A 27510-nucleotide genomic window follows, 5' to 3' on the forward strand; every position below is an offset into this window, starting at 1 on the left:
TTTGGACTCATCAAGTTCTTTGAGCTCCTTTTCAAGGACATACTCTTTGTCCTTGAATCTAAGCGCCATCTTGATGTTACGCATCCAATCGTTATAGTTTGAGCTATCCATAACGACTTTGGAGCAGATGTTGAGTAGAGAGAAGTTGTGGCTAGAGGATGATGAAGCAGAAGTGTTTCCAGGAGCATACATCTGAAAAGAAAGATAGTTTTAGTTAGATTTCAAGACACCTCAATATAATAACCCAAAGATATCATATCAAGGTTAGGACCCAACTATGACAATTTACAACTTAGAAATGGGATGCCGAGATCCAAGTTCAAATCTCATAAAGGTAGGTGAATGACGATTCACCAATTCCACCATGTTCGTGCATAGGAACAGGAAAAATATTTGTTGCCTTGGTTGTAAGGGTGGGGTTTTGAGTTTTAAATTTGTGTGTATTTTTTTAAATAATTATAATTATAAAAGCAAGGGTAGATATGTCATTTACCATGGTTTAAGAGCATAAACTTAACACCATTAACGGGAGGGAACAAATGCACAACTTTTAAACATATGAGGGACGATCCGAGTTAATTTTTGAAAATAGTGACTAAACGTGCTTTTTGACACCTGCACGAGAGACGATTGGTATAATTTAGCCATCATTTTCATCATTTCTCCAATCGTGTTTCAATTTGTTAAACAAAACATTAAATACCTTTACAACCTTGTTAAGATTCCTCCATTTCGTGTAGACTTGATCTTTTTTTTTCGATAGTCTCCTCGATTCATTTTGTTAAGGAAATATTTGGCAACCTTTCTCTAAAAATTGGCTATTTATGGTTGTTGTAAATCTTTGAATCCTCCTATACATGTTGATGCTAACGTCATCTCTTGTATACGGGACCAAGGTATATTTAAGGCTTCCATTTTTAGCTCTCGTGTTGGGATTAGGGTCAGGTTGAGAATGGAATTAGGTTGTTGAACATTATCAAGTAGGTTGAATTTGGGTTGAGATTTGAATTGAAGTTGGGGCTTGGGTTTAAATTGGAATTGGGTTGGATATGACTAATAGTATGGTCTCATACCACTATGATGTAATATTGGTGCTATAAATCGATCGATCCATTTGGGATTTGTAGAATGATGAAGGGTTCTGGTTGTTTCTAGTAGGTGTTATATGGTTATTTAGAGAATTGGAAGAATACATTTTGGTGTTTTTTGGTTGTTTTGTAGAAAAATAGAATCGAAAGTGGTAAAAAGAATATTGATAGTTTGTATTTATTTTTAAAGAAAAATGATAAATATTTGAATTTTAAGAAAAAAACCACGGTCAAAATAATAAAGGAGGAGAAATTGTTGCAATTGTCAGGGTCTAGGTAAATAGCATAAAAGACACTCAGTATATACCAAAATTCTAATTTGACATTGTGTTTTTTTTTCTCAAATTAGACATTGTGTTTTCCAATTTATTACAATTCTATCCACTTGACCAGTCAACCAGGCTACATGTTGACGTGTCAGTTTTGATGACATGGTATGCTGACGTGCAAAAATTGATTTTTTTTCCACAAAAAACACTAAGTTTTCAATTTTTTCGATTTTGACACTAAGTTTAATTTTTTTTCTTTCAATTTTGACACTATGTTTTTTTGTTCCAAATCGAATATCATTTTTTCCAATTTTTGTTCAATGTTGACAATTTTCTATTTGAAACCCAATTTTGTTCAATGTTTGACAATTTTCTATTTGAAACCGTATAAATGTTTTTTTAATACATTTAAATCGTACAAATACGTTTTTTCAATTAAAAAGCATAGTTTTGTATAAATACAAGATTTTTTCCATTCAAACCATAATTTTATGTATAAATATGTATTAGTTATATAAAAACAGTATTTTATATTAAATACGCAAGTCTAAAATAAGTTTGGAGGTTTGGAGGTTTGCAGGCGTATAGTCGATCAAAACCCGAATGTCAAGTTTGCAACCCCTAAATTTTTACATATTATTAGAAGTTTATGGTTAGTTTGATTCTTATGATATAAACAATGCATATTTATACATTATGCTTTGAATATATGTAACATCCCAAATTTTGAGTGCAAAAATTTTGTTTTAATTAAGTAATTTATAAGGCTGGTTACTGAAACCATTGTCTATAACATATCAAACCATAAATCATCAAAACATGTCTCAAAGTTAAAACATCAAATAGTAATAAAAGTCATAGTACAATCTCATGAATCACATATTGGGGAAATCTGATGTGTGTGATGTGCAGCTAGCGCGTCGGCTCCTTCCCCTTCGAAGAAGAGGTACCTGAAACAAAACTGAAAACTGTAAGCACGAAGCCTAGTGAGTTACCCCCATCATACCACATAATCACATACTGCCAGGCATATCTAGGTGCCCGACCTACCTTCCGATTTATTTCAATCGGTTACGAGGACTATTTCACCCCTACCACTACCACATAAAAACGTAGCATAAACATGTAAATCAAATATCATCATATCATGCTAGCACATAAACATAACAGGTAGCATAACCTAGATGAATATCACAAAGACAGTCATCTAATCATACAATTCCTACTGGTGGGCCTATATTGTGGTCGTAGACACACCGTTACTGGAAGGTAACTCACATCGTGGTACTCCGTGTCTAAACTCGCTGAAAGTGGTCTCTAACAACTACTCCGATGAGTTCCGGCTATCATGGTCATATTAACACTAAATCATAATTTATAACATTACTTGGGGTAAAATGACCATTTTACCCCAAGGTCCAATTTAAGAACATCCCTAAAACCCCACCATAACACATTAAATTCAACGCACCCAGTGTCCATCAAGACTCCCTAAGGGTCTACCAATGGCCCAATTTTCCAAATTGGGACCAACCTTTCAAATGGGATTTCTTACAATTTTAATAAGTCTTTAGACCACAACAAAATAATCCCAATTGGCCCAAAGGTCCCAATGCTTCCAATTCTAGATTCCCATGTCCAATTTATGCTTTACATTGGGCTATGAGGCCCAAGAGTCAAGCCCAACTCTCTAAGGCCCAAAAGCCTAAATGAATACATTTTGCATGTGTATGCGCGGCGTACCTGGCACGTACGCCCGACGTACACTGGCCTTGACCATATACAGGGAGTTGAACGAGTACGCGCGGCGTACCAGGAAGTACGCCCATCGTACTGCCCAGCTTCCTTGGGACTTCATCCATGACTTAATCCATTAATCCTTTACGTCCAAAATGTAGATTCGAGTCCTTTAAGACCTTTTACACCATAAAGTCATGAACTTTATATGTTTGCATGCATGGTTGAGGGTCAAACATGGTTTTGGGACCTTTAATAAGCTTAAATACCCACTAATGCTTGCATAGTTGTGGCTTAACCACCAAGATCCGATTTTTCCGATTTTTATGACTCTTAGTGCCTCTAAGAGTCCAGAAGGACAGCTATTATGGTCTGAAATCATTAAGATGCAAAAAGCCTCAACAATGGAGTCCAAAAGTAACCTTAGACACCCTAAAATCAAATCTAACCATGTAATGATCAAGTTTGAAGCTTGATACCTCAATTGAGTCAGAAATGGTGCTAGTCTCCTGGATCTACAAGTTCCTCTTTGAATCCTTGCTTCTTCTTCAACCTCTTCTTCTTCTAAAACTACCAAAATCACACAAAGAAGCTCTCAATTGGTAAAGATACACAAAAGTGGGCTAGGGTTTCCAAGATGGTTGCTTAAGGGTGTTAGGGAGGCTGGTTCATGGCCATAATGTCCTTTATATAGGGATAAAACCCTAAGAGTTAGGGTTTTTGGACCCCGCGTGCGTACGCTGCATGTACCCCTTTGGTACGTTGGGCATATGCGCTTGGCTCCTGTGTCCTTGATCCTTGAGTACGTTGGGCATACATGGGAAGGTACGCCCCGCATACATACCTCATCAACCCAAACATAAAGGCCCAAAGGCCCAAAGGCCCAAGTGGAAAATGGAAAATTGTTAAAATTGAACAAAATTTGATAAATGATGTTCGATTTTGAACCAAAAAATATAGTGTCAAAACTAAAAGAAAGAATTAAACTTAATGTCAAAATCGTAAAAAAGTGAAAACTTAGGGTGCGTTTAGTTACGGAAAAATAGATCGTTTTTCGGAAAAAATTTCCAAGAAAATTGAGAATTTTGAAAACGCGTTTAGTTCGCCTATTTTTCTAAATTTTTCACGGAAAATGAAAATTTTCTGTTTTCTAAAATTACAAAGAAGTTTGAAATTTTTGAAAAACTGATAATCATTGTTTTCCATATTTTTCTAATTTCAAATTTTATATAAAATATAAACACACATCCACTCTCACCCCATCCACTTCTACCTACCCCCACCTTAACACCCCCCACCCACGCAAACACATACATACACACCCCCACACACACACCCACCTGCACACACACACCAACCCACAAACACACACACATACATACCCATCCACTCACAAACACACACACACACCAACCCACAAATACACACACACATACATACCCATCCACTCACACACCAACCCATAAACACACACACACACACACCAACCCATAAACACACACACATACATACATACCCATCCACTCACACACCCGCTCACAAACACACACACACATACATACATACCCACCAAGACACCCACATACACACACAAACACACTCACACACATACAAACCCACAAACACACACCCACATCACACAAACCCACACCCACCCCACCCCCACCCTCATAGACATACACACCCATACACACACAAACCCACACCTACCCCCACAAACACACACATACACACACAAAAACACACACTCGCACACCCACCCACCCAACACCACTACAACAATCACCGACTTACCACCACCATCGCCGCCGCCACCATCACCACCACTAACACAATTGCCGCCGCCACCACCATCGCATGTCAGCCCCACCACGGCCGCCGACCCGCTACCGTCACCTCCCCCACCCACACCGTACCACCGCTACCGTTTTCTAAAAATAAAAACCGATATAAAAATACACATCTAAACACGTTTTCTAATTTTCTAAAACTGGAAATGAAAAATAAATAAGTTTTAACTAAACACGTTTTCTATATTTTTTAATGAAAAATGAAAACGGAAAACGAAAATTGAAAAGGGAAAACAAAAAACGGAAAATAAAAATTGTTTTTCCGTAACTAAACGCAACCTTAGTGTTTTTATGGAAATAAAATTCATTTTTGACACGTTAACATATCATGTTAGCATGTCACGTCATCAAAGCTGACACTTCATCATGTCATTTGGTTTACCAATCAAGTGATCAAAATTATAACAGATTGAAAAACATGGTATCAAATTTGAGAAACAAAAAACACAGTGTCAAATTAGAAGTTTAGTGTAAACTGAATGTCTTTTGTGTTATTTACCCTATAAAATCTACACATATCGAGCGAAGGAATCGGTGCCAATTTACTTCAATTTCTTTTAAAAATAATTCCCTTGGATCTAATGGATAGATAAATTTACTTGAATTTTGTTAAACAACCTAAAATAAGAAAATATTTAATATTTCCACAAACGCAAAATAGGACACTTCCATATCAAAACAAAAGGCAATTTGAATATAATCTATTTGTGCATAATATTCAATTATGCATTGTCTTTCTAACAAAAACACTTTGACATATTCAACTCTTTGTATCATAGAAAGCCATAATTCATAACAAACACTTTTAAATAAGAAAATGACAATGAACAGCTTCACACGAATCATGATATAGACATCGAAATAAGACCGCATACAATATGTATTTTAAGTGATGGGACTTCTCTAATTTATTATGTAAGATCCTTGTGGTCCTGGTCCAAGTAATGAACAACAAACCGAATACGATCGGTTTTTTTAACATTAACAAGACAATTTTGGGGCAAACCGGTTTAATTTTATAATCAATATCTGAAATTTAATATTTCTTTTTGTAAGTTTACAAATTACATGTAGTCATCCTCATGTATTTCTTGTTTTTTTTTTTTTTTTTTGACAAAATTACAAAAATGGTCCCCGTGGTTTCTTTTTTTATGTGGTTATGGTCCAAACGTTTGAAAAGTTGCAGATTTTGTCATTTTCAACAAGTTTTATTATGGTTTTGGTCCCTCATCCGTTAAGTTTAACTGGTTGGCTGTTAACTTTTTTAAAATGATAATTTTACCCTCATGGATCATTTTCGCAATTTTGTCTTATACCATACCATAAGGACCATTTTTGCATACATTCTTTTTTATTTTTATTGAAGTATTATATTTTAATAAATATTATTTTTAATATATAATATTATATACTAACAAACATTGTTTTATTGGAATATTAATTTATTATAGTTGATTTTTTTAAAAAAAATTTTTTTGTTAGGGTAATTCTTTTTATTGAGTTATTATATATCAATACATATAGTTTTTAATATATAATATTTATATCATAATAATAAATATTATATTATTAGATTATTAATTTCTTTTAGTTAATATTTTTAATTTTTTTTATTGGATTATTTCTTTTATTTCTTTTATTTCTTTTAATTTATTATTTTCTTCTTATACTAAATATTGTTTTATTGGATTATTAATTTATTTTAACTAATTCTTTTTTAGAAAAAAATTGTCGAAGTAATTATTTTTTATTGAATTATTATATATCAATATATATAGTTTTTAATATATAATATTTATATCATAATAAGTATTATATTATTGGATTATTATTATCTTTTAGTTATTTTTTGTAATTTCTTTTTTTTTTAATATTTTTTGTTGGATTATTACTTTTAATTTATTATTTTCTTCATATAATAAATATTATTTTATCGGATTATAATAGTAGTTCTTGTTAATTTTATTGGTTCCACCACAAAGTCATGGGATACGCAAAATCGTGGTCTCTCATCATCGAAATCGTTAGGATCGTATCCAAACACTTTCATTTCATCTAGCTTATAATGAGAAAAACCATTGGGAAAATACTACCACCATCACCCGATCACCACCACCACTTATAAATGTTATCGGGGTTTGTTGCGCATTATGTGGGATATGAAGGATTCCAGTGGATTATGAAGAAGTTGTCGCAGGTGGCTACCAACGAGACTGTCTGGAATAAGGTATAGTATCTATTGAACCTCCGATGAAGGTGTTTGGAGGTGATCCAACTAATTTTTGATGATGAATAATCAACACTTTTACGTATTTCGGCGATTTTGTGGTGGAACTAATAAAATTAAAAACAATTAATAGTATACATTCAAAATAAAACAATAATCCAATAAGATAGTATTTATTATATTAAAATTATAATAAATAAAAAGTAATATCTCGATAAATTAATAATTCAAAAAAAAATTACAAAAATTAATAATCCAATAATGTATTATTTATTATGATGCAAATATTATATAATAAAAATAATATTTGTTGATATATAATAATCTAATAAAAAAATTGCTCAAACAAAAAGAAATTATAAAAAGAGTCAACTAAAAGAAATTAATAATCCAATAAAATAATGTTTCGTAAAATATAATAGTCTCATAACATAATATTTATTATGATATAAATATTATATATTAAAAACTATATGTACTGATATATAATAATTCAATAAAAAAGTATTACTTCGATAAAAAAAATTAAAAAAATAATTAGCTAAAATAAATTAATAATCCAATAAAACAACATTTAGTATATGACGAAAATAATAAATTGAACGTAATAATACAATAAAAAATAATTAAAAGTTACAAAAATTAACTAAAAAAATTAATAATCCAATAATTTAATATTTATTATGATATAAATATTATACATTAAAAACTATATGTATTGATATATAATAATTTAATAAAAAAAATTACTCAAACAATTTTTTTTTAAAAAAAATCAACTAAAATAAATTAATAATCCAATAAAAAAATATTTATTAATATATAATGTTATATATTAAAAATAATATCTATTAATATATAATACTTTATTAAAATAAAATAGAATATATGCAAAAATAGTCCTTGTAGTATAGTAAAAAACAAAACTGTGAAAATGGTTCCTGGATGTAAAATTATCATTTTAAGGAACTTAACGGATGAAAGATCATAACCACAACAAAACTTATTGAAAATGACCAAATCTGTAACTTTTCAAACGTTTTGACCATAACCACAAAAAATAAGAAACCACGTGGATCATTTTTGCAGTTTTGTTTTTTTTTTTTTTTTTTTTTTTATCAATGCCTTCGTGTAGATAAATTTTGAATGTGTTTCATGTCATCCGATTAGTATTGTTCTTTGCCAGATTAGTAGGGAGTACTTTGACAATCGTTTTGTAGGTTGTCGAAGACTCGAAGCTCCTCGGTCAACGGGTCAAGGGAATCTATATATATCGTGAATGGCAAAAACCGGACTCTATTTTTTAGTTATATAAAATTGAATAATAAATATTGTAAAATATGAAATAATGAAACTATAGTACTTATTCAATAAGGAATATGGAAATGAATTTAAGGCCCTTTTTTATTTGCCTCCTTGTCTCCTACGTTCCTCGAAGGTTGTTGGATAGTGACTACACTAGTCGGGTACAAAGCTTCATTCAAATTTCAAACCCATCGACATCCTTGAGAATCATAAGTTCATTTGATATAAATCCTTACGGATCCTTCGTCGCTTTCTGATATGTTTCACCGGCGATACCTCCCGACGGCGTCTCAGTTTGCACCTCCATTTTTCACGACTCTGGGTTTGGTATGATTTCTTTCAAATTATGTGGATTTTCAGTAATTGTGGATCGAAGAAAATGAAAGCGGAGGTAATTCCATCAACCACGAGAAGTGCAAGCTCGACATCTCATGTATCATCATCAAGGAGGACTTCTAAATCAAATCAGTCTCCTCGTGGATCATCGTCGGTGGCGGCGTCTAGTTCGAACGATAGCAACAGTTACAACAAGGACTCATGGAAATCATCTGTTTCAAGCGGCAGTTCACTCTCGAGCCTCCGAGAGTCATTACCGGAAAATCCACATCTCTACGATTTCAAAGAGATTTTCTCCGCCACAAACAAATTTCTATCCAACAAGCATTCTTCATCGTCTTCTTCCACTGCCTGGCGGTGTGTCATTCGCGGCGACGACGTGATTGTCTTTCAACGGAAGTTTCGCCGTCCGATTGATGCGGCTGAGCTTCGGGATCGACTTCTCGTGATTTGCAAGAGCCATCACTCGAGTCTGATTAAGCTTCGAGGTGCTTCAATGTCCGGAGGCTACATATACTTGGTTTACGATTATATTAAAGGTGCTAGCCTTGCCGATTGTCTTAAAAACCCTAAGAACCCTAACTTCACCATACTTTCTGATTGGATGTCGCGAATTCAGATTGCAGCTGATCTCGCTCATGGCCTCGATTACATTCACAACTCTACAGGATTGGAGAAGAAATTCATCCACAATCACATCAAAAGCTCAAGCATAATTGTAACCCAATCATCGTCACTAAACGCGAAAATATGTCATTTTGGAACGGCAGAGCTCTGCGGTGAAACAGATAGCAGCTTGGAACGAGATTCAAGTAAGCCAAATTCAAGATTCGTGAAATTCGAGGGCACACGAGGCTACATGTCGCCTGAATTTCAGTCCACCGGAGTTCCGACGCATAAGTCCGACTTGTACGCTTTCGGAGTTGTACTTCTGGAAATATTGTCAGGCGAAGAACCGTTGAAGTACAGACAAGAAAAGGGAAATTACGTTAGAGTTTCGTTGATCGAGACGACGAGAGAGGCGGTGGAGAGCGGCGGAGTGAGACGGTGGATGGATAAGAGGCTGAATGACTCGTATCCGGAGGAGGTGGCGGAGAAGATGGCACGATTGGGACTGGAGTGTGTGGAGGATGATCCGGAGAAGAGACCCGACATTAGTTGGGTTGCCGGTCGGATTTCGAAGCTTTATTTGGACTCACAGAGTTGGACGGAGAAGATGGGACAGCTTCCGCCTGATTTCAGCGTCTCCATGGCCCCTCGATGATGAATGAGTCTATGATTTTCGTAAATGACATAGAAGCCCCTTGTCTTTAGTGTATGTTAAAACCTCCCCCTTCTGGTTTCAGTTTTTTCGTTTTTCCAAGAGAGATTAGTATTTAGGAAGTACAATAAAGAGGCCTAACACCAAACAAATTAAGCCTCGGAATGAGTCAATACATTACACATTCTTTAATTAGTTTTTAGGTATTTTTTATATCGATGTTTTATAAAATGGAATTTTGCTCATTTGAAATGTACAGTACTAATGTACTGCAAAAATGGTCCCTGTGGTATGATTTTTTTGGGGTTTTGGTTCAAACCCCGACTTTTTTGGTTTTGTGGTCCTTTTGGTCATGTTTGTACGTAGATTTGGTCCCTAGTAAAATTGAAATGACTAAATTGCCCTTATTAGATTTATTTTCTATTTTCTTTTTTTATAAGTATTTTATATATATTAAATAAAGACTCTCTCTCTCTCTCTCTCTCTCTCTCTCTCTCTCTACACCAGACAAGCCTTCATCTTTCCTCTTTCAAACCTTAATTCCCTGTCAAAATTGAGACCCAAAAAATCGCGATTTACTCATATACACAATCGAGAAATCGAGGTCATCAACTAGTGGTTGTTCATCATCTTCTCCGTCGCCTGCAACTTCGCGAGTAACAGCGGCAATACCTCGAGATCGGAATCCAGGAAGCGTGGTTTTGGGGAAGCAGAAGTTTAATCTGAGCGAAGTAGAAGAAGTAGAGGAGGAGCGCGTTTCTTGAAAAGGCAGAATGAAGACAGAGCTTGAAAGAGCTTCCATGGAGCAAGAACAAAAGATTATATAAAGAGGAAAGGGGTTATAGTTTGGTGAAGGTTGGAGTAGACATGATCAGGTGGTTCACTGAAAACTAATTGGAAAAGTAGTACCTTTGTTCTTCATTTTTCTACAGCCTTGGTGGGGTTGATTGGGGGTGGAACAAGACACATCAGGTGGTTCTTGTTCTTCAATTTCGTTTTATCCATCCCCTAGTAACAGAATGAGATGGTGGTGATTCGTTACTGCTGTGAATAACGGTACTAGGTTGACGTAGGGATGGTGCTGGCGAGCCTCAATCAGAACAGTGGGTGAAAAAAAACGATCCCCTTTGGTCGGTGGGTGGATTTGTGTGTCACTTTCGATTTGAATTAGATTTTTTGTTTGGTATTCAAATGTATAATCAGAAACTTTCTTCTAGGTTTGGTCTGCAAAAAATATGAGATTGTGAAGAGGCTGCAAGTGGTGGAGGAAAGAGCTCCGGCAGAAACAGTGGAGTGGGGATGGTGGTTTCTGATGGGGAAAGAGGTGGTGGCAGTGGTGATGCTATGGTGGAGTAATGGTGGTTAAAGGTGGAGAAATGAGAGGAGGGTAAGGAAGGTTTTACGGATTTTTGAAGGAGAGAGAGAAGGGCCCAAATTAATTATTTATTTTCTTTTTCATTTAAGTTAAATAGCAAAAACAATAAAAAATATACCAGAAGGGCATTATAGTCATTTTAATTTTACAAGGGACCAAATTCACGTACAAACATGGCCAAAAGGACCACGAATCCAAAAAAGTCGGGGTTTGGACTAAAACCCCAAAAAAATGCATACCATAGGGACCATTTTTGCAGTTTTGTCTATTTGTTATATAATTGTCTTTATTAATAATATTTTGAGTAAATTACACGAATAACCCCTGTGGTTTTGGATAATTTACATATTTGGTCCATAATTTTTTTTAATCCTCTTCCACCTCCCAACACCACCTCCATTCACCATCTCCAGCCATATTTTCAGTGCATGTCATCGGTTTCGGTCACCATCTCCGGCCACAGATCACGTACCACCGAAATCACCCCAAATTCAACACAAAACCTAAAATTCAACAATAAATTTAAAACACATCTAAAATCGAACCTATAACTCTAATCCAAAACCCAAATCCAATATGTCACTCGTATCCAAAACCAAATTCAAATCCATAACCAAAATCTAACATGTAACTCAAATCGTAATCAAAATCCAACATGCAATTCAAATCCAAATCGAACTTGCAATTCAAATACAATTTAAAAATAAAAAAATAAAAAATAAAAAAAAAAAATAATAATAATCTAATGCAAAAATCATTGATGGATGCAAATCGCTAACAAAAGAAAAAAAGACAAGTTAATCCACACGAGAGACCATATTAGACTATGGAGAGAAGAAGTTTCAGTGGTTTTTGTCTCAATCTCCTCCAAACACAGGAGTATCTCATCGATGGAAGGTTTCCGGCAAGAGGGATGTCGGTGGCGTCATGGGCAGTGGACTTTTCATGGTGTCTAGGTTTTAGGCAAGAAATCACTATTGTCGGCAGGAATGAGAAACAAGGTACGAGGGGAAGAGAGAAACGGAAACGGATCTAAGCTGGAGCATGTCGGCGACTAAGGTGAAGGCTAGAGATAGTTGCAGCAAAGTTGCCAGATACTTGTAGTTACGTCGCTGACAGCGGAGTATTCCAACGGCTTTACGACGAAGATGGAATAAATGAGATTGTTTCTGGCGGAGACGGTATATGAGATTGTCTCCGACAATATGTAATGCGAGATTGCAGCAAAGTCGTCGGTAGTAGAGTAATTGAGCAGCTATGTGCTCTTGTGATATACCCCGTTCAAATTAATGAGAGAAGAAATGAAATAAATGGAAAGAAGAAGAAAGTAAAAAAAACTGGTGTTCTCGAGTTTCATTAAATGAGCTAAAAGAAAGAAAATGAAGGGAAATGGAATGATCATTCTCTCCTAACTTTCCTTCCACTTCTCTCCAACTCGAAAACATAAGAGAAATTTTCTTTTCTTTTCCGTTCTTTTCTTTCTCTCCTACTTTCTTTTCTTTTTTTCTTTCTTTAAACTCGGGGACTAAGCGTTAGGGCTCATACAATGGAAGAATGTGAATGGAGTTTTTCTTGTTTTATTACGTTTAATATTTAAATTTTCTTTTTATTTTATCTTCTAATTGTTTTAATTTATGTTAATATTATAATAATAGCATATAAATAATAAATAATAAGTAATTTTACGTCTGTATGGACCAAACGTGTAACAAAAATATAATACATGAATCATTTGAGTTAAAATAAATAAATAAATAAATAAAAATAAAAAGATAAAAAAAACTAGGATAAAAATCAAACATGTAAATTTTCCCAAACCATAGGGACTATTCACAGTACTCTAATGTTTTAGGTGTTCAGTTATTTCTCAAATATTTGTATGATATGCTCCCTTAAAATATTATTAAAACGTATGTTAAGTGTAAGCAGGCTAAGAGAACAAATGATGTATAAAACTTATTAGTAAACAAATTCCATTACGTCTTTAATTGTAGGGTTTTTTTTTCAAGAATGACGTGTTTTATGTTTTAAATTATAGTTTTATTATTAAAAAAGTAACATTTATGTAGATAGAGTGATAGATAAGTTATTATCCAGTCTTCGGTAGTGGATAGGTAGAGAATGCTTCCAAATTTTTATGATTAGTTCAAATATTAGTAGTAAATAACAATAATAAAGCAAAAAGGTTAAAGAATACCAAAGATGGCATCATAATTCATAACAAAGTTATATTAGATTATTATCCCACAAATTTAATAAAAAACGGTCAAAACCTAATACTACTTTAAGAAATAAAAAATATTATTTTATTAATAGCAATATACAAAATGCACGCAACAGTCTTGGGTTCTAATTGGGGAAGTAGTTGCCACCACGCAAGTATTATTCAACGGGCACAATACACATTCATTCCCTTTGCAAACCAGCACCAAATTTATAATACAAAATTAAGAATGCTGGGGCAAGATAGTCATTTTCACTTCCAACAAATGTTCTATGTTGAAGTTCTTGATGTGAGTTCTGTTGTGTTAATAGCAATATTAATGCCTATAAAAATTAGTCAATTAATGTGACTTTGACTTCAAAAAAAAATCAAAGATCTTTTTTGAATAAAAAAGACAGTTATACCCATACATTTTATCAAAAAAAAAAGTAGCTACAACATATTGTTCATGGCTCTATGAGTTTCAAAATCCATATACTCTCCACCAGCACCAGCACCTGAACCACCCATGGGTCCAAAAGGACCATTATACCCATACATATTCTCAAAAAACCTCTCATCGGGACCCATCGGAGGTGGGCCCCACGGACCCACCGGACCGGACATATTAGACCCGGACGCTTCCTGGTTCATCATCCCCGGTCCACCATGGTTGACCGGTGAGTTTCCGGTTGGCCTCTTGCCGGAAGTGCCAGGTGTCAGGGATATAGAATTAGACTGTTGTTGCTGCTGCTGCTGTTGCATTTGAAGCTGGTTTTTCATCGGAGACTTTGGCCGGAGAGCTTCAATGTCCGGTGTAGTCAGCACCAGATGACCAGCCTCCGGTGGTGGGTTTCTCCCTCCTCCTCCTTGCCACACCTTCCCATCCTTATCCGCAAAATTACGAACATACCCCTTAAAGATTTCAACAAAATCATATCAATAAAAAAACACGAGTAATAGTAGGAATGCAAAATATTATCGGAATTTACTCCATAGTTGAAAAAAAACACAGAAAGGGCAAAATTGGAAAAACAAAAAAAAAAAAAGTACCTCAGAATTGAAATTTGAAGAGGATAAATCTTTACCAACAGTCAACCAGCCGGATCGAATATTATGGTCTTCACCAAAAAGCTCAAGCCTTCGACGACCAAGTGAAAAATGCTCGATAATTCGGTACATATCTTCGGGTTTTGCAGTAGAACCTGCATATTTTCAATTTTCAATAAATTATTTCACAATTATGTATTAACTTTTTTATTATTATTAAATAATAAATATTAATATAATATATACTGACCATATGGAGGCTCCTCAGCGATAATTACATCTGTATCAATGTTGGCATGGATTATATGACCGTCTGTGCTGCGACGTACAGTTCCTTTTATGCCCATCAAGCAATGCTCCTTTAACATATTTCACCATCAATTATTTTTATATTTATATTATGGACTGGAGGACAAAAAGGTAATTTAGATTGCCAAATTGCTAACCTTTGAGCGTTGAAACAAAGTATGGGAATCATGGCGCAATCCAGGTGTTGCAGTGGTTTTGTTTGTTTTCACCCAGCATATATCTTCACACCTACGAAACCCCCACTACAATACAAAAGGAAATTGATTTGAAGATTTAATTAAATGATTAATCCAGATAATCACTACTGAAAAAAAATAAGACATGATAAATACCTTCTTTAGACATTGCCTACCCTGCTCAAGGCCGACTCCATCACCAACCCAGAGAAACACAAAAGATGGTGTGTCAGCTATTGCCTGGAAATTAATCAAAATAAACAATTAATAAACTAATAATATTACAACTAATCAAAAAATAATAATTTACCTCAATCTTGAGATTCATAATTTCCTCAAAAGTCCAATACTCCATATGATCAGTAACACCAGGAGCTCGATGAACGTATTCCTCCCAAGGTGGGTCCACAAGAATAACATCAAATTTAGTCCCGAAAAACTCCGGGGACAGAACTTGCTCGTGTAAATCACACTTGTAATACATAGGGGCAGAAGCGGAATTTGCCACAATTTCATCTTTCTTTTGTATAAGCTCACGAAGCTTTGGGTAATCTTCCACAACACTAGTGAGCTCCAATTCCCTGATAAAATTCTGGGGTCGCATACCCGTGTCAACAAAATTTTGTGAATAATCATTTTGTTCCCCTCTAGATGGTGCTTTACCTAAGGGTCCATTGTTTCTAGGCGGGACCCACCCACCACCACCTGGCCCCTTATCTTGTAGTCCACGACCCATGGGTCCTAGCGGGTTGAAATTATTACCCGGTATGTTTGGAGGGATTCCTCTTGGTTGGTTGAAAAACATGGGATTATTCGGGGTTGCGATGTTTGGAGGGAATCTGGGTCCCGCCGGCCCGCCAGGTGGCACTCCGGGCCAGACGACAGGAGGCGAAAATGGGGGGAGGAAGACAGCTGGCGACATAGAACCCGGGCCCGGAGACATGGTGGGGGTAAGCGGTTGTAAACCGCCAGGTGGCGGCATTCCGAGTGGTCCGAAAGGTGACCCCATCATCGGGACTTGTAGGTTGACTTGTTGACCATCTCTCCCTATAGGACGCATAACTCTCCCACCTCCTCCTCCTCCTCCACCTCTTCCCATTCTGTTAACTTTAACAGAAACGTTTCTGTTGAATGAACCTTGAGAAACATTTGTGTTGACTTGTTGACCATCTTCATTAGATTGATCAAAGTCATCGTTTGTTTTTACTAAATCAGAAGATCTAGAATCTTCTCGTGTGTGATTAAAAGGTTTAGTTTCAATCTCAATGACATCATAATTATCTTTTGAAATACCATAATTTGATGAAGTTTTCACAGCATCTGTTCTGTTTCCATCTTTCCTGCCGCCACCTGGACGACCCGAATGCCTTTCCAGGTCGACCCGATCACGCCCACCACCACCACCACCGCCACGTCTTTGCGATGGTGACTCCCAATCCCGGGTGTAGTCATAAGGGGCATCACCGTCTTTTTCTTGCCTTCTTTTCCAGTTATCATCTCTCCCTTTTGATCTTTCCTCTTTCTCTTTATATTCTTCTCTTTCATGATGACGTCTGGTGCCACGGTCAATGTCTTTTTTACCCCTGCCATCTTCATCATCAAGTTTATCCTTATCTTCATGACTTGATGATTTTTCCTGATTGTCTTCTTCCTTACTCTTACCCTTTTCAGGGTGTTTAACAGCTTTATCAGTATTTCCATCTATACCCCTGGTTCTACTCTCACTGCTTTCGTCCACATTAGCATCATCCCATCTTTTTCTTTGACCTTTTTCTCGGCTAACTTCCTTTTTCTGGGAATTCTTTAAATCTTTTTCTTGAAGCTTTTCAAGATCTCCATCATGCAATCTTTCATCTTTACCCTTTGAAGTTGACTTTCTTCTCTCACTTCTTTCTCCACCAATACCATCATGTCTGCTTTCTCCTTCACCATCTTGATACCAGTTGCTTAATGACTCTAAAGCACTCTCTTCTTGTTTCTTTTTCATCTGTTTGGATCTTGACTCATATTCATCCTCCTCACTAACTGTCTTGCTGCTGCTGCCACCTGGCCTTTTACGACTCTCGCTTTTTTCCTCACTACTTCTTTTTCTTCCACTGTTTTCTAATCCTTCAGGTTCCTCTCCACTAACTGATTGTTTTGACTTTCCTGACCTTCGTTTTCTCCTCTCATCTGCTTCATTTGTTTCATGGTCTCTGGCCCTATCACTCCTAGAACCTGAACTATCTTCTAGATCCCTTTTCACAGAAGATTTTACACGTTCAGGTGAACCCATCAAATATGCCTCTAACTCCAATGTTATAGTGCGGATTATGGAACAGTATGAAGAAAAAAACACACTATGAGCACACCATCCTGAAAAAGTCAAAATAACCCAAAAGGGTATCAATATCATAAGCAAATGAATTATTCTCTCATTGTGAAATATTATAGTGTGGATTTCTTTGCAGGTTTAGATAAATGCCACTTGCCAGAATGTAAACTGTAATCATCAATTTTACAAAAAAACTTTCAGGATTTACATAAATTTTGAAGTTGAAAAATATCCCCATTCAACCTAAAAAACTTGCTAGTGTGTCTCCCATTCTTTTCAGGAAGATAAAGAGTTCCATTATTCACTCTGTTCAGTTTAACTCCATATATTGAGATGGAACCGACACTTATACTCAAAAAAACCGGAGCAAGTCATTCCAATAAGTTATGATGAAGCTCGATAATTAAAAGGTTTGAGCAAAATAATGCAATCTGAAACCCTAAAAGGCTAAAATATATAACTCGACTAGTAAATGAACTTAATCAAGGTTCCGAATGCAACTCAAGGGCAGTAGACTATTAGTTAAGCTGAAACCTAAATTCATTAACTGTAGGAAATCAAACCTACCAAAAGAACCATGACATATATGAAATTTACGACGAAACAGTGATGACTGATTGGATGAATGAGCGTATACCTTTTCAGATGGGCGCTTTGGTGATTGCAGTGAAGTAGTCTGCGAGTTAAAAGATGGGAGAGAGGAAATTGGGGACGTTTGGGACGGGAGATCTTGAATTTTGTAAAATGTGAAACCTTCAGGTTGAGGGAGTTTTTTATTTTATTGGACGACAATTGAAATTGATTCAAGTTTAATGTGTGTGTTTTTACTTTTTAGGGTTTTTGTAAATTTCATCTTCATCTCTTTTACTTCAATTTCATCTCTGTCGAATGAATTTCGATCTTAACTTCAAACAATATTGCTTCATATACAAGGCAGGCCCAGCCCCCAGGCAAGGCCGACCTGGGCTGCGGCCCAGCATCAAATCAGAACCGTTTTCTTTTTTTTCTTTTTTTTTTTTTTACTGTTTTGTCCTTCTAAATCCAATAGGTAAATTAATGACTAATCATATTTATTACAGTTGAAACCGCTAATGAGACGCTGAAAGATACAAGCATATTTTCTGTCCCTTTCCATTGAGGTAAAATTTAAATCGTAATTCTTATTTCATGAATGCGGATGATACATATTCATGGATATTCATTCTTTTTTCTTATAAAAGATGATAACAACTATTAAAAGTGACTTTTGGTATTGCTGTGAAACTGGAACTATGCATCTTGGAGGTTTTATTGTTGAAACTTTTCTTGGTCGGTAATTACCTAAGCATATTAAGTTGTTGACTTGTTAAATAAAAGTTAGTTTAAATGTAATTTGTCATATTTTATATTATGGATGTACCTTATCATTGCCATATTGTTGCAGTTCAAGGGTGTGATATTCTTAACCATCTCAACGGCCATCCCTAGGCTAATAACAATGGAAACTATGTTAAGGCTAGGTATGTCTTTCTACCTTGCACTCTAGCAACTGTTCAGGCCTCTGGAACCGGTGGACTCAAATCCATTATTTCAGGTTTTGGGTCAGACAAATTTGATGAGTCTTACATGGAGGAAAATACCAAATCAATCATTTTCTTACTATAAATAAATAAATGGACAAGATGGTCATTTGCAAATAAAAAAATGGTTTCATTTTGTAAAATATGTCCTCTTTTAAGAGAGCCTTAATTCCTTTTATAATATTAATTTTGTGTTAGTTTAATAGCTATTGAGTCTATTTATTTCCATTTATTGTAAAATATATTAAAAGAAACAATTGGAAGTAGAATGGTAATATTAAGCAAGTAAATGGAAACATAAATAAGTATCAATGTAAAATACAATTAAAGAGAATTAGTTTAATAAAATATATCTTGCAATCTGTTTTAAGGAAAGGGTTAACTCTTCATTAATGAGCATGTGAATGGATATCATTCTAATCATTTTTTAGCTCATATTAATGTGATTTTTTTTTTTTAATTTTAAAAAGTAAATGTATAATGAAATTAATCATATGCTACCACATGTGAAACAAAAAAAGTGCATATACCAATCTGATAATTTAAGACTATTTTTGTTATTTTTGTCACAATGACGATTTTGATCATTTCTACCAGGTTCGATAGAAAAAACTAGGTGATTTGGTTATTTTAAACATGGCATTACGAATACAAAATAATATAATGTAACCGTTTTGATCATTTTGATCATTTAAGTCTATTTTTGACATTTTGGCCAATATGACCATTTTAGTCATTTTTCTCATTTCAATCAGATAAAACATAAAGAAATTAATATTTTGGTCCTTTTTCAAATTGAACATTTAAGGTTATTTTTATCATTTTCGTTAAAATTCTCATTTTACTCATTTCAATCGGTCAAAAAGGTTAAAATTAGTATTTTGGTCATTTTAAACTTTACATTATACAAACAAAACAACACATTTACATCGTTATGCTTATTTTGACTACTTAAGTCTATTTTTGTCATTTTGGTCAAATTTACCAATTTAATCATTTCGGTCATTTCAATCGAGCTAATCAGAAGATAAGTCGTGTTTTGGCCATTTTAAATGTCGATTACAGGTACAAAAGAATGCACTTTGGACCATTTTGTATATTTTGACCAAGTAAGTCTATTTTTGTCAAAACGGCCATTTTGGTGATTTTGCTCATTTCAACCATGAAAAACATATATCCTTGTCATTTTAAACTCACATTCAGCATAGAAATAATGTATTTGGACCGTTTTTGTCATTTTTTACCATTTAAGCCAACTTTTGTCATTTTGGTCAAAATTATCATTTTTGTCATTTCAATCAGTCAAAACAGTTGGAGGTCGGAAAATATATTGCAATTTTTTTGCATTTAGCCCAACTATGGGCTAGATACAATAAATAAAACATACATTATTATTTTTTTTATTTTTTTATTAAACCATTGTACTTAAAAAATGGAGATAAAAAGTCAGCCAAGGCACCAGAAGTTGCAGTATTCATATACAACCCAAAACGATACCAAGGGCAGAAAGGTCAATGTTTGCCACAAGGCTTGAAAGCACCAGCAAAGCAATGACGGATATTAAAATATTTTATTGTATGCCTTCTTTTTTAATGCAAGAAATAACAACTTACTTTCATATATTTATTTATATATAATTCTACTTTCATTTTCCTGTGACGATATTATACTTTAGAAAGTGCAATTTTGTAATAGATAGAAACGATTTGTTCAAGTAATATTTTAGAATATGATAAGTTTCTTTGTTTCTTTACAAGTTTTCGGTTAAGGACGGATCCAAAGCAATATGTGTGCCTTATATATTTCTCATTAACGCCTTCAGTACTATTTTGTTATTTAGTGTGCTTTTAGTAAAAAAAAAAAAAAATTGCATTGCTAATATGTCTTCCTGTTGTTATAAAGCAAAATGCAATTTTATTTTTCTTATTAAGATACCTACCAAGTACATTGAAATATCTTCCTAGGATATATCTATTAATCACATTATGAATTGTAAACTTTTTAACTTGCTACATTAATATTGTTTTGCTTGATAAAGTTAGAACTTGATTGCAATGTAAGAAATAACAACGTATTTTTAAAGATTACACCAATCGCCCCTCGTGTAGGTGCCAGAAAACACGTTTGATCCGTATTTTTAAAAATTAACTCGGATAGTCCTTGTGTATGTTTTTTCTTTCATGCTTAGTCCCTCCATGCATAAAAATACTATTTTGCCCTTATTTATTTTTTTTTCCATTTATTTGTTATTTATTAATTAATTATGGATTTGTTTATAACTAATCTATTATTTTTTATTAATTATAATTTTTAGAAAAGGAAACACCCCCTTAAAAATTAACTCTAACCCCTTTAGCTATCTACCACCAAAAACTGCAGTACTACCGGTCACTTCCAGCCACCATCGACCTCTAGCCACCTCCGACCACCATCCATCAACACCGAAAACCATCTAAAACTACAACTTATCTTCATCTCTTTTTTTTGTCTCTCACACACACACACATACTTCTCTCTCTCTCTCTCTCTCTCTCTCTCTCTCTCTCTCTCATCTTTAAAATCTGGTACCTCCACCTTTCACTAACTAATACCTTATGAACCAATGGAAACGACCATCCACCGTCACTTAACCAAATCAAATCAAACCCAAAACATAGGCGTCATTCGAAACCCTAGGCGGCGGAGTTAAAGAATCCTCAGATTGGAATCGTAAGACGATGAAGGCGACGACGTTCCAACACTAAGACGATGAAGGTTCGAAGCAACTCACCTCTACGACAAAAATGGTTCAAATCGTCCATCAGATCTATGAGCTTTGTCAAACTACCACCCTCGCCTCCCGATTTGTGAGTTTATTGATGAAGTTTTCAGGAGAACTGGTAGTGATGACGAAGATGTAGATCCGAGATGTTGTAGATCTGAGACGGTGAAGGTTTTCATGAAGATGAAGATGATGGCGATAGAGACGACGATAGTCAAGATCTGACGAATAGGTCACCTTCTCCTACGAGGTAGCAGTCACGACCACATTACAGTTCCAAATAAGGTGAGGCGTTTATAAATAATGAAGTTTTTGATGGCGACAGATACAAAGATTTAGGTTGTTTTTTCTAGGGTTTTAGACAAAGATATGAGATGACGGTAGGTGATGGCAGTACACCGTAGGAACTAGGAAGTGGAGATGTTTCCGATAGTGGCTTAGATATATGGTGTTGGTGGTGAACATTTCTGGTGATGCTATATAAAGTTTGAGAGAGAAAAACATAAATTAGATTAACAATGTTAAAAAGGTGGGATAGGTGGGGTCATGTTTCTTTTTTTAATTAACAATAATAGTAATAACATTAAATTAATAGGAAAAGAAATACACAAAGAACATTATGGCCATTTTATATCTATCATGGACTATATACACAACAAAAATGCATATTAAAAACGAAGCATTCAAGTTTTTAGCTAATGAGGGACGTTCCGAGTTAATTTTTAAAAATAAAAACCGTAAAATGCTTTTTACACCTCCAGAATGGACCATCCGTGTAATTTACCCAAATCAAAATTTGCAACGTGGTCCTCAAGTTACGGTGTCTTGACAAATAACCCATTAGTTGATGAGACTTCGTGTTCTCCTTAATTCGATCATAACGTTGGTAACTTAAGAAATTCGATGGCGGCGTGGAGGATGCAGAGGCGATTACTTTCTCTCTTCACAAGCAGCAGACAACCTCCTATATCCCTCCGCAACGGTTAGTTCTCTTTCCCATTCATCGAAACCCTAGATTGTTACTGTTTATACAACTTGTCTCGATTCGTCTGTTTTCATCGTTAAAACTGAACGATTCCTAGGATATAAAATTTCTTTTCCCTCTCACGAATTCGATTTTTTGCGTTGAAGATTGAAGAAATTATAGAAGAAAAGATCATTCAATCGTTGTAGTTTTTTGGTTTGGGAACCGGAGATGAACTAATTACATTCTTTTGTTGCAATTGTGTGTTCGTGATGCGTAGTAGCAGATGAGATTGCAATGAAGTGAAGTGGATATAAAATATTTAGAGGCTAGGAAAAGTTAGATAGATCATAATTTGTTTTTTGTTTCTCAAACTGTGAAATTGCTAAAACAACACAGTAGAATGAGAGTTTATGAATTTCATCTCTAAGAGTTTGATGTTCGTTTTCATTTGTGGTGATGCTGATGGTTTATTGCTAACAAAATTCCCAACTATAATCTTTTCGATTGTGAATATTATTGAGTTATGAATTTGAGAAATCATATGATAATGATCCTAACACAGTAGAAGTTGCTGTTAATTTTGTTTCAGATCCCTCAACGAATTTTCTTCCTTCTCTCAATTCATTCGTTCTTGGTGACCAGTTCTACAAAAAACAATTCAGATCATTTTCAGAACCTGTCAAAAACACAGTAGAAGTAGAAGAAGAGCATGAAGCTTCGGGTTCAAAATCCACGGAGAAGTCTGAAATCGAGAAGACTGAAGTCAGCTTCAGTGCTAAATCTGAGTTGAAGATATCTCCACGACATGATCTTGCAATGATGTTCACCTGCAAAGTGTGTGAAACCAGATCTGTGAAGACAATCTCTCGGGAATCATATGAGAAGGGTGTGGTGGTGGCTCGATGTGGTGGCTGTGATAACTACCACCTGATTGCCGACCATTTGGGGATTTTTGGGGAGAAAGGGAGCATTGAAGACATTTTGGCTGCTCGTGGAGAGGAGGTTAGAAGAGGGAATTCAGATACTTTGAATCTTACACTTGAGGATCTTGTTGGAATGTCAAAATCATCAAATTAAAATCTTTTTTTTTTTTTTATTGATTGTGGGATTAAGTTGATCTATGATTGACATGTTATAATTTAGACTTTTTAAAAGGTTGTCTGATTGTGTCACGTATCACATATACAGGACACCAAATTTGCCAAAAATCACAATAATTACAACATTAAGTTATTTTTATTTTGTAAATTGGTATTTTAGGTAGTCATGTAAGTGATAATTATTGAAAAGCAACTATATTTTGGTCATTTTGTTGTTTAACAACTATCTCATTTTCATCAATGAAAACAACCCAAATTTTATAAGAGATTAAAATGATCACACTTGGAATGAAAAACTTTGTTAAAAGTTTAGTTGATTTAGTGAAACTTCCGACACTAAATATTCCACCCGAGTTATATAGCTATTAAAATATGTTGACAACTTTACTCCAATTCAGTTCACATTTCAGTATTTCACACCAACGTTGGCATCATTGCACATTTCTCATCTGACCTAAATCAAATACTATTGTCTCCAAGATCAAAATTGTGAAATACAAATACAAGATGACATTTAAAGGATATGATGAACTCTTTCTTGTGCAAAATGATAATTAAGGGAACAAAAACATAAGTACTCATAAGTCATAAAAATCTAGCAATGAATGTAACCTCTTTACTCAATTACTCATACAAACCTATATAACCATTACCAAACACAGAGGCCAAGGCTATCCATTAATCCACCACCATCAAAGTTGCTACAGTTTATAAGCATGAAACCTCTTCCTTCCCAACAACTTCAAAAGGAAAACCACCCTGCAAACACTATTTCACATAAACAAAATCAGATGACTGCAAATCCATTTATAGAAATACAAGTAATTAACTAAGAGATCAGGCAGGGTTAAAATAGAAATATAGAATATAATCATCACTACATCATTGGGGTATAGTTTGTTTCATCACCAGATTTACGTGGTTTTCTAAATTCAATCAATTGACTTATATCCGCAGCCAAAAAAGAATTCAAATGAACTGAACATGAGGTTCAGGAATGAATCTGTTAACCATGGGGTTGACTTGAGTCTAATCTGGAGAGGAAAGAGCAGATCATCTGCTTAAAGATTGCCCACAACTCCAACCACTAGCAACATCTACTGTTATGAGGTCATGTCTACACTTGGTATTAGCCTATTAGGTTCTACATGTTCAATTATTATGTTGACAGAAGCACTGCTTCTGAAACACCATAAGCGACATTCTTGCAGCATGATAGAGAGTAGCTTACAACTTATTGTTCTATGGGAGTTAACATAATTGGGATTGGGTGCACAATGTATATGATAATATGAGAACAGAAGAGACGTTTGCAAAAAAATACAGGACCATACGTACCCATTAAAGCTACTACTGCTGTTGTTGTTGCTGGTTGCTTGGTGGAGGCGGCATCCCAGGACGAGGAGGTCCAAAACCTGGCATCTGCATTCCAGGTCGAGCAGGAGGAGGCGGACCAGGCATACCAGGTCGTGGCGCTCCCCCTGGTGGTGGCGGACCCCTCATCATCTGAGGCGGTGGAGCCATAGGTCTTTGTCCATATTGCCCTGGCGGAGGTGGATACTGACCAGGCGGCCGTTGAGCAAACTGGGGTGGCATCTGTGGAGGTGGTCCACGAGGCATCTGAGGAGGAGGACCCTGTCCAGGGTATGGCATTTGTCCAGGTCGGATCACCGGAGCCTGCGGGTAATTCATAGGCGGAGCAGACATATTCGGAACAGGCGGTCGAGAAATCTGCGGCTGCATCATACCAGGAGCCGGCCCACCAATCCCCCGAACCGGTCCAGCTAAACCCGGTTGAGCTTGAATCAAAGGAGCAGTAGGGATTCCACGGCCAGCAGCACGACCGAGACCAGGGCCGGCCAACGCTGCAGCTCCGACGGCTTTAGCGCGATTTTCATCAGGCGGCGGAGGGCCTTCAACGGTCATAGATATTACCTCTTCCCCTCTCAAAAGAACAAGGCCAAGAGTGCGGCGGTCCTCGCGTTCTTCGTTCTTCTTCGCACCTTTCGCCGGAGGAAGCTTACGGAACTCTTCACAGTCTCCGATTACAAGGTTCATGTGGCGGTCGAAGGCCATGAACTTGCCGACTAGCTGGCGCCCGTCTTGGATCGTGATTCGCATACGGTAATTGATGAACTGGAGCATCTTGGAACCCTTAGACATCGACATTGTTGCAGATTTTTTGCAGATCTTAGGGTTAGGGTATCAAAGATTACGAGAGGGGTAAGAGAGTTAGGGTTTTAGGAGTGGGGAGATGCAAGGTTCAAAACTTCAATTGGCGGACGACTGGGAGTGGAGTCGAAATACAAAGTTCTAAATAAGTCCCTAATGTTTCATAATTGCTTTTAGTTGTCCTTGTGCTTTTTAGTTGTCTTTGTTCTTTGACTTCCTACTTTTCTAGATGAAGTCTTTTACAAGAGCATCCAAAATACTTAAAAAAATCTTTAAATTTCATTTATTTTTTCAAATCAACAAACAATTATATTTTTAATTTTATATGTGTATAAATTTTTCTTTTTTAATATTTAGATATTATTTTCATATCTATTTGAAATATTTTATAAAACATTATCTTTTAAATTTCATTTATAGATATATATTAATCTGACTTTTACAGAAAACAGAACAGTGCAAATAAAGAAACTTATCTTTATTCTAAGGCATGTGGGAGTGTATCGTGTGTAACGAAATCCGCCTCCGCTTCTCCCTCCCACAAACTTTGTCGAGTACAATGTATACTCTGGGGCTGTCGATGAGAAAAAATAACAATATTCTTCATTGTTCACATCAACTTTCACATCATTCTTATCATGGTGTTATCACTTTACTCGTATTCCCACCGACCTAAGTACATATCATAACTAATGGAACAACACGACAAGTCAATAACTCTGAGTTGTTCACAAAACTCTAGCAAACTCTAATTATATGCAAGATAAAAAAAAAATAAAAAAAAAAATAAAAAAAAAAAAAAAAGTCTTAAATCAATCATTGTCTTTTCTATTTAGAGAAAAAAAAAACGGTTCCTAAACTATATTTTGGATATGATAGAAATATAATTTGCAAAAATCATCCCTTTGACATGAGATTAACACCATCTTTTTCAATTGTTAACATTTTAGAAAATGATTATTTTATTCTTATTCTAATTTTTTTTTATTATTCTTACTAGGAACAGAACCCACCTGCGCTGTCTCGTATCTTGCCGAAAAAAGAGAGAGAAAGTCTTAAAATATCACACTTTCACATAATTAGCCCTTCATATAATCATATGAAGCCACTTAGGTTGGAGGATGTAATCAGTGGCAGACGTCTGGCTTTAGGAATGGGGGCCAATGCTTAAATCTTTTTACATATAAATACTCTAATATGTAACATCCATAATGATAATTTTACAATTTTTATATACAATCCAAAACCATAAAGTGTTTAGAGAATAGTTTTTAAAACATTTCCGACATCAGAGTTTCCCCAAAATCATAGATCATAAACCGATGATGTGTACGGTCACGCCTTCACCTTTTCGCAATCATCCGAAGTACCCGAAACATAACCCAAAACCGTGAGTCAACACTTGGTGAGTTCCCCCAAAATATCATCACATAACCAAATAACATATACAA

General features: G+C 35.3%; 4 protein-coding genes across 5 annotated transcripts; 2 read left to right on the forward strand and 2 right to left on the reverse strand.

The window, feature by feature from the left end:
* Positions 1 to 8592: 8592 nt before the first annotated feature.
* LOC145010729 (lysM domain receptor-like kinase 3) lies at positions 8593 to 10318 on the forward strand. Its single transcript, XM_078969248.1, has one exon. The coding sequence runs from the start codon at positions 8823 to 8825 to the stop codon at positions 10074 to 10076; it is 1254 nt and encodes a 417-aa protein (XP_078825374.1). The 5' UTR covers positions 8593 to 8822; the 3' UTR covers positions 10077 to 10318.
* Positions 10319 to 14028: 3710 nt separating this feature from the next.
* Positions 14029 to 18306, reverse strand: EMB1691 (Methyltransferase MT-A70 family protein). Its single transcript, XM_078967312.1, has 7 exons — positions 18138 to 18306; positions 15497 to 17541; positions 15343 to 15426; positions 15148 to 15252; positions 14952 to 15060; positions 14705 to 14856; positions 14029 to 14566 (listed from the first exon to the last, which is right to left on the reverse strand). Exons 2-7 carry the CDS (start codon positions 17459 to 17461, stop codon positions 14105 to 14107), a joined length of 2877 nt encoding a protein of 958 aa, XP_078823438.1. The 5' UTR covers positions 17462 to 17541; positions 18138 to 18306; the 3' UTR covers positions 14029 to 14104.
* A 4344-nt stretch (positions 18307 to 22650) lies between these two features.
* Positions 22651 to 24035, forward strand: ZR3 (Zim17-type zinc finger protein). The gene is made up of 2 exons (XM_078968434.1): positions 22651 to 22802; positions 23377 to 24035. Exons 1-2 carry the CDS (start codon positions 22724 to 22726, stop codon positions 23862 to 23864), a joined length of 567 nt encoding a protein of 188 aa, XP_078824560.1. The 5' UTR covers positions 22651 to 22723; the 3' UTR covers positions 23865 to 24035.
* A 360-nt stretch (positions 24036 to 24395) lies between these two features.
* On the reverse strand, positions 24396 to 26200 carry LOC145009801 (uncharacterized). Of its 2 annotated transcripts, none has more exons than XM_078968433.1 (2): positions 25226 to 26200; positions 24396 to 24646 (listed from the first exon to the last, which is right to left on the reverse strand). In XM_078968433.1, exon 1 carries the CDS (start codon positions 26054 to 26056, stop codon positions 25238 to 25240), a length of 819 nt encoding a protein of 272 aa, XP_078824559.1. In that variant the 5' UTR covers positions 26057 to 26200; the 3' UTR covers positions 24396 to 24646; positions 25226 to 25237. The 2 variants fall into 2 exon arrangements, with proteins under 2 accessions (XP_078824559.1, XP_078824558.1); XM_078968432.1 differs by having other exon boundaries at positions 24396 to 24655; positions 25226 to 26197.
* Positions 26201 to 27510: the final 1310 nt, after the last annotated feature.

The sequence above is a fragment of the Lactuca saligna genome, chromosome 8, assembly GCF_052625555.1.
Source record: "Lactuca saligna cultivar CGN05327 chromosome 8, ASM5262555v1, whole genome shotgun sequence".
Taxonomy (NCBI): Eukaryota; Viridiplantae; Streptophyta; class Magnoliopsida; order Asterales; family Asteraceae; genus Lactuca; species Lactuca saligna.

Coding starts and splice junctions, on each gene's coding strand:
- ZR3 (XM_078968434.1), top strand. CDS start 22,724: ATGGCGGCGTGGAGGATGCAGAGGCGATTACTTTCTCTCTTCACAAGC. Junction 22,803..23,376: donor TCCTATATCCCTCCGCAACG/GTTAGTTCTCTT, acceptor ATTTTGTTTCAG/ATCCCTCAACGAATTTTCTT.
- LOC145010729 (XM_078969248.1), top strand. CDS start 8,823: ATGTGGATTTTCAGTAATTGTGGATCGAAGAAAATGAAAGCGGAGGTA.
- EMB1691 (XM_078967312.1), bottom strand. CDS start 17,461: ATGGGTTCACCTGAACGTGTAAAATCTTCTGTGAAAAGGGATCTAGAA. Junction 15,427..15,496: donor TTATGAATCTCAAGATTGAG/GTAAATTATTAT, acceptor ATTAATTTCCAG/GCAATAGCTGACACACCATC. Junction 14,857..14,951: donor CGCTGAGGAGCCTCCATATG/GTCAGTATATAT, acceptor GAAAATATGCAG/GTTCTACTGCAAAACCCGAA.
- LOC145009801 (XM_078968433.1), bottom strand. CDS start 26,056: ATGTCGATGTCTAAGGGTTCCAAGATGCTCCAGTTCATCAATTACCGT.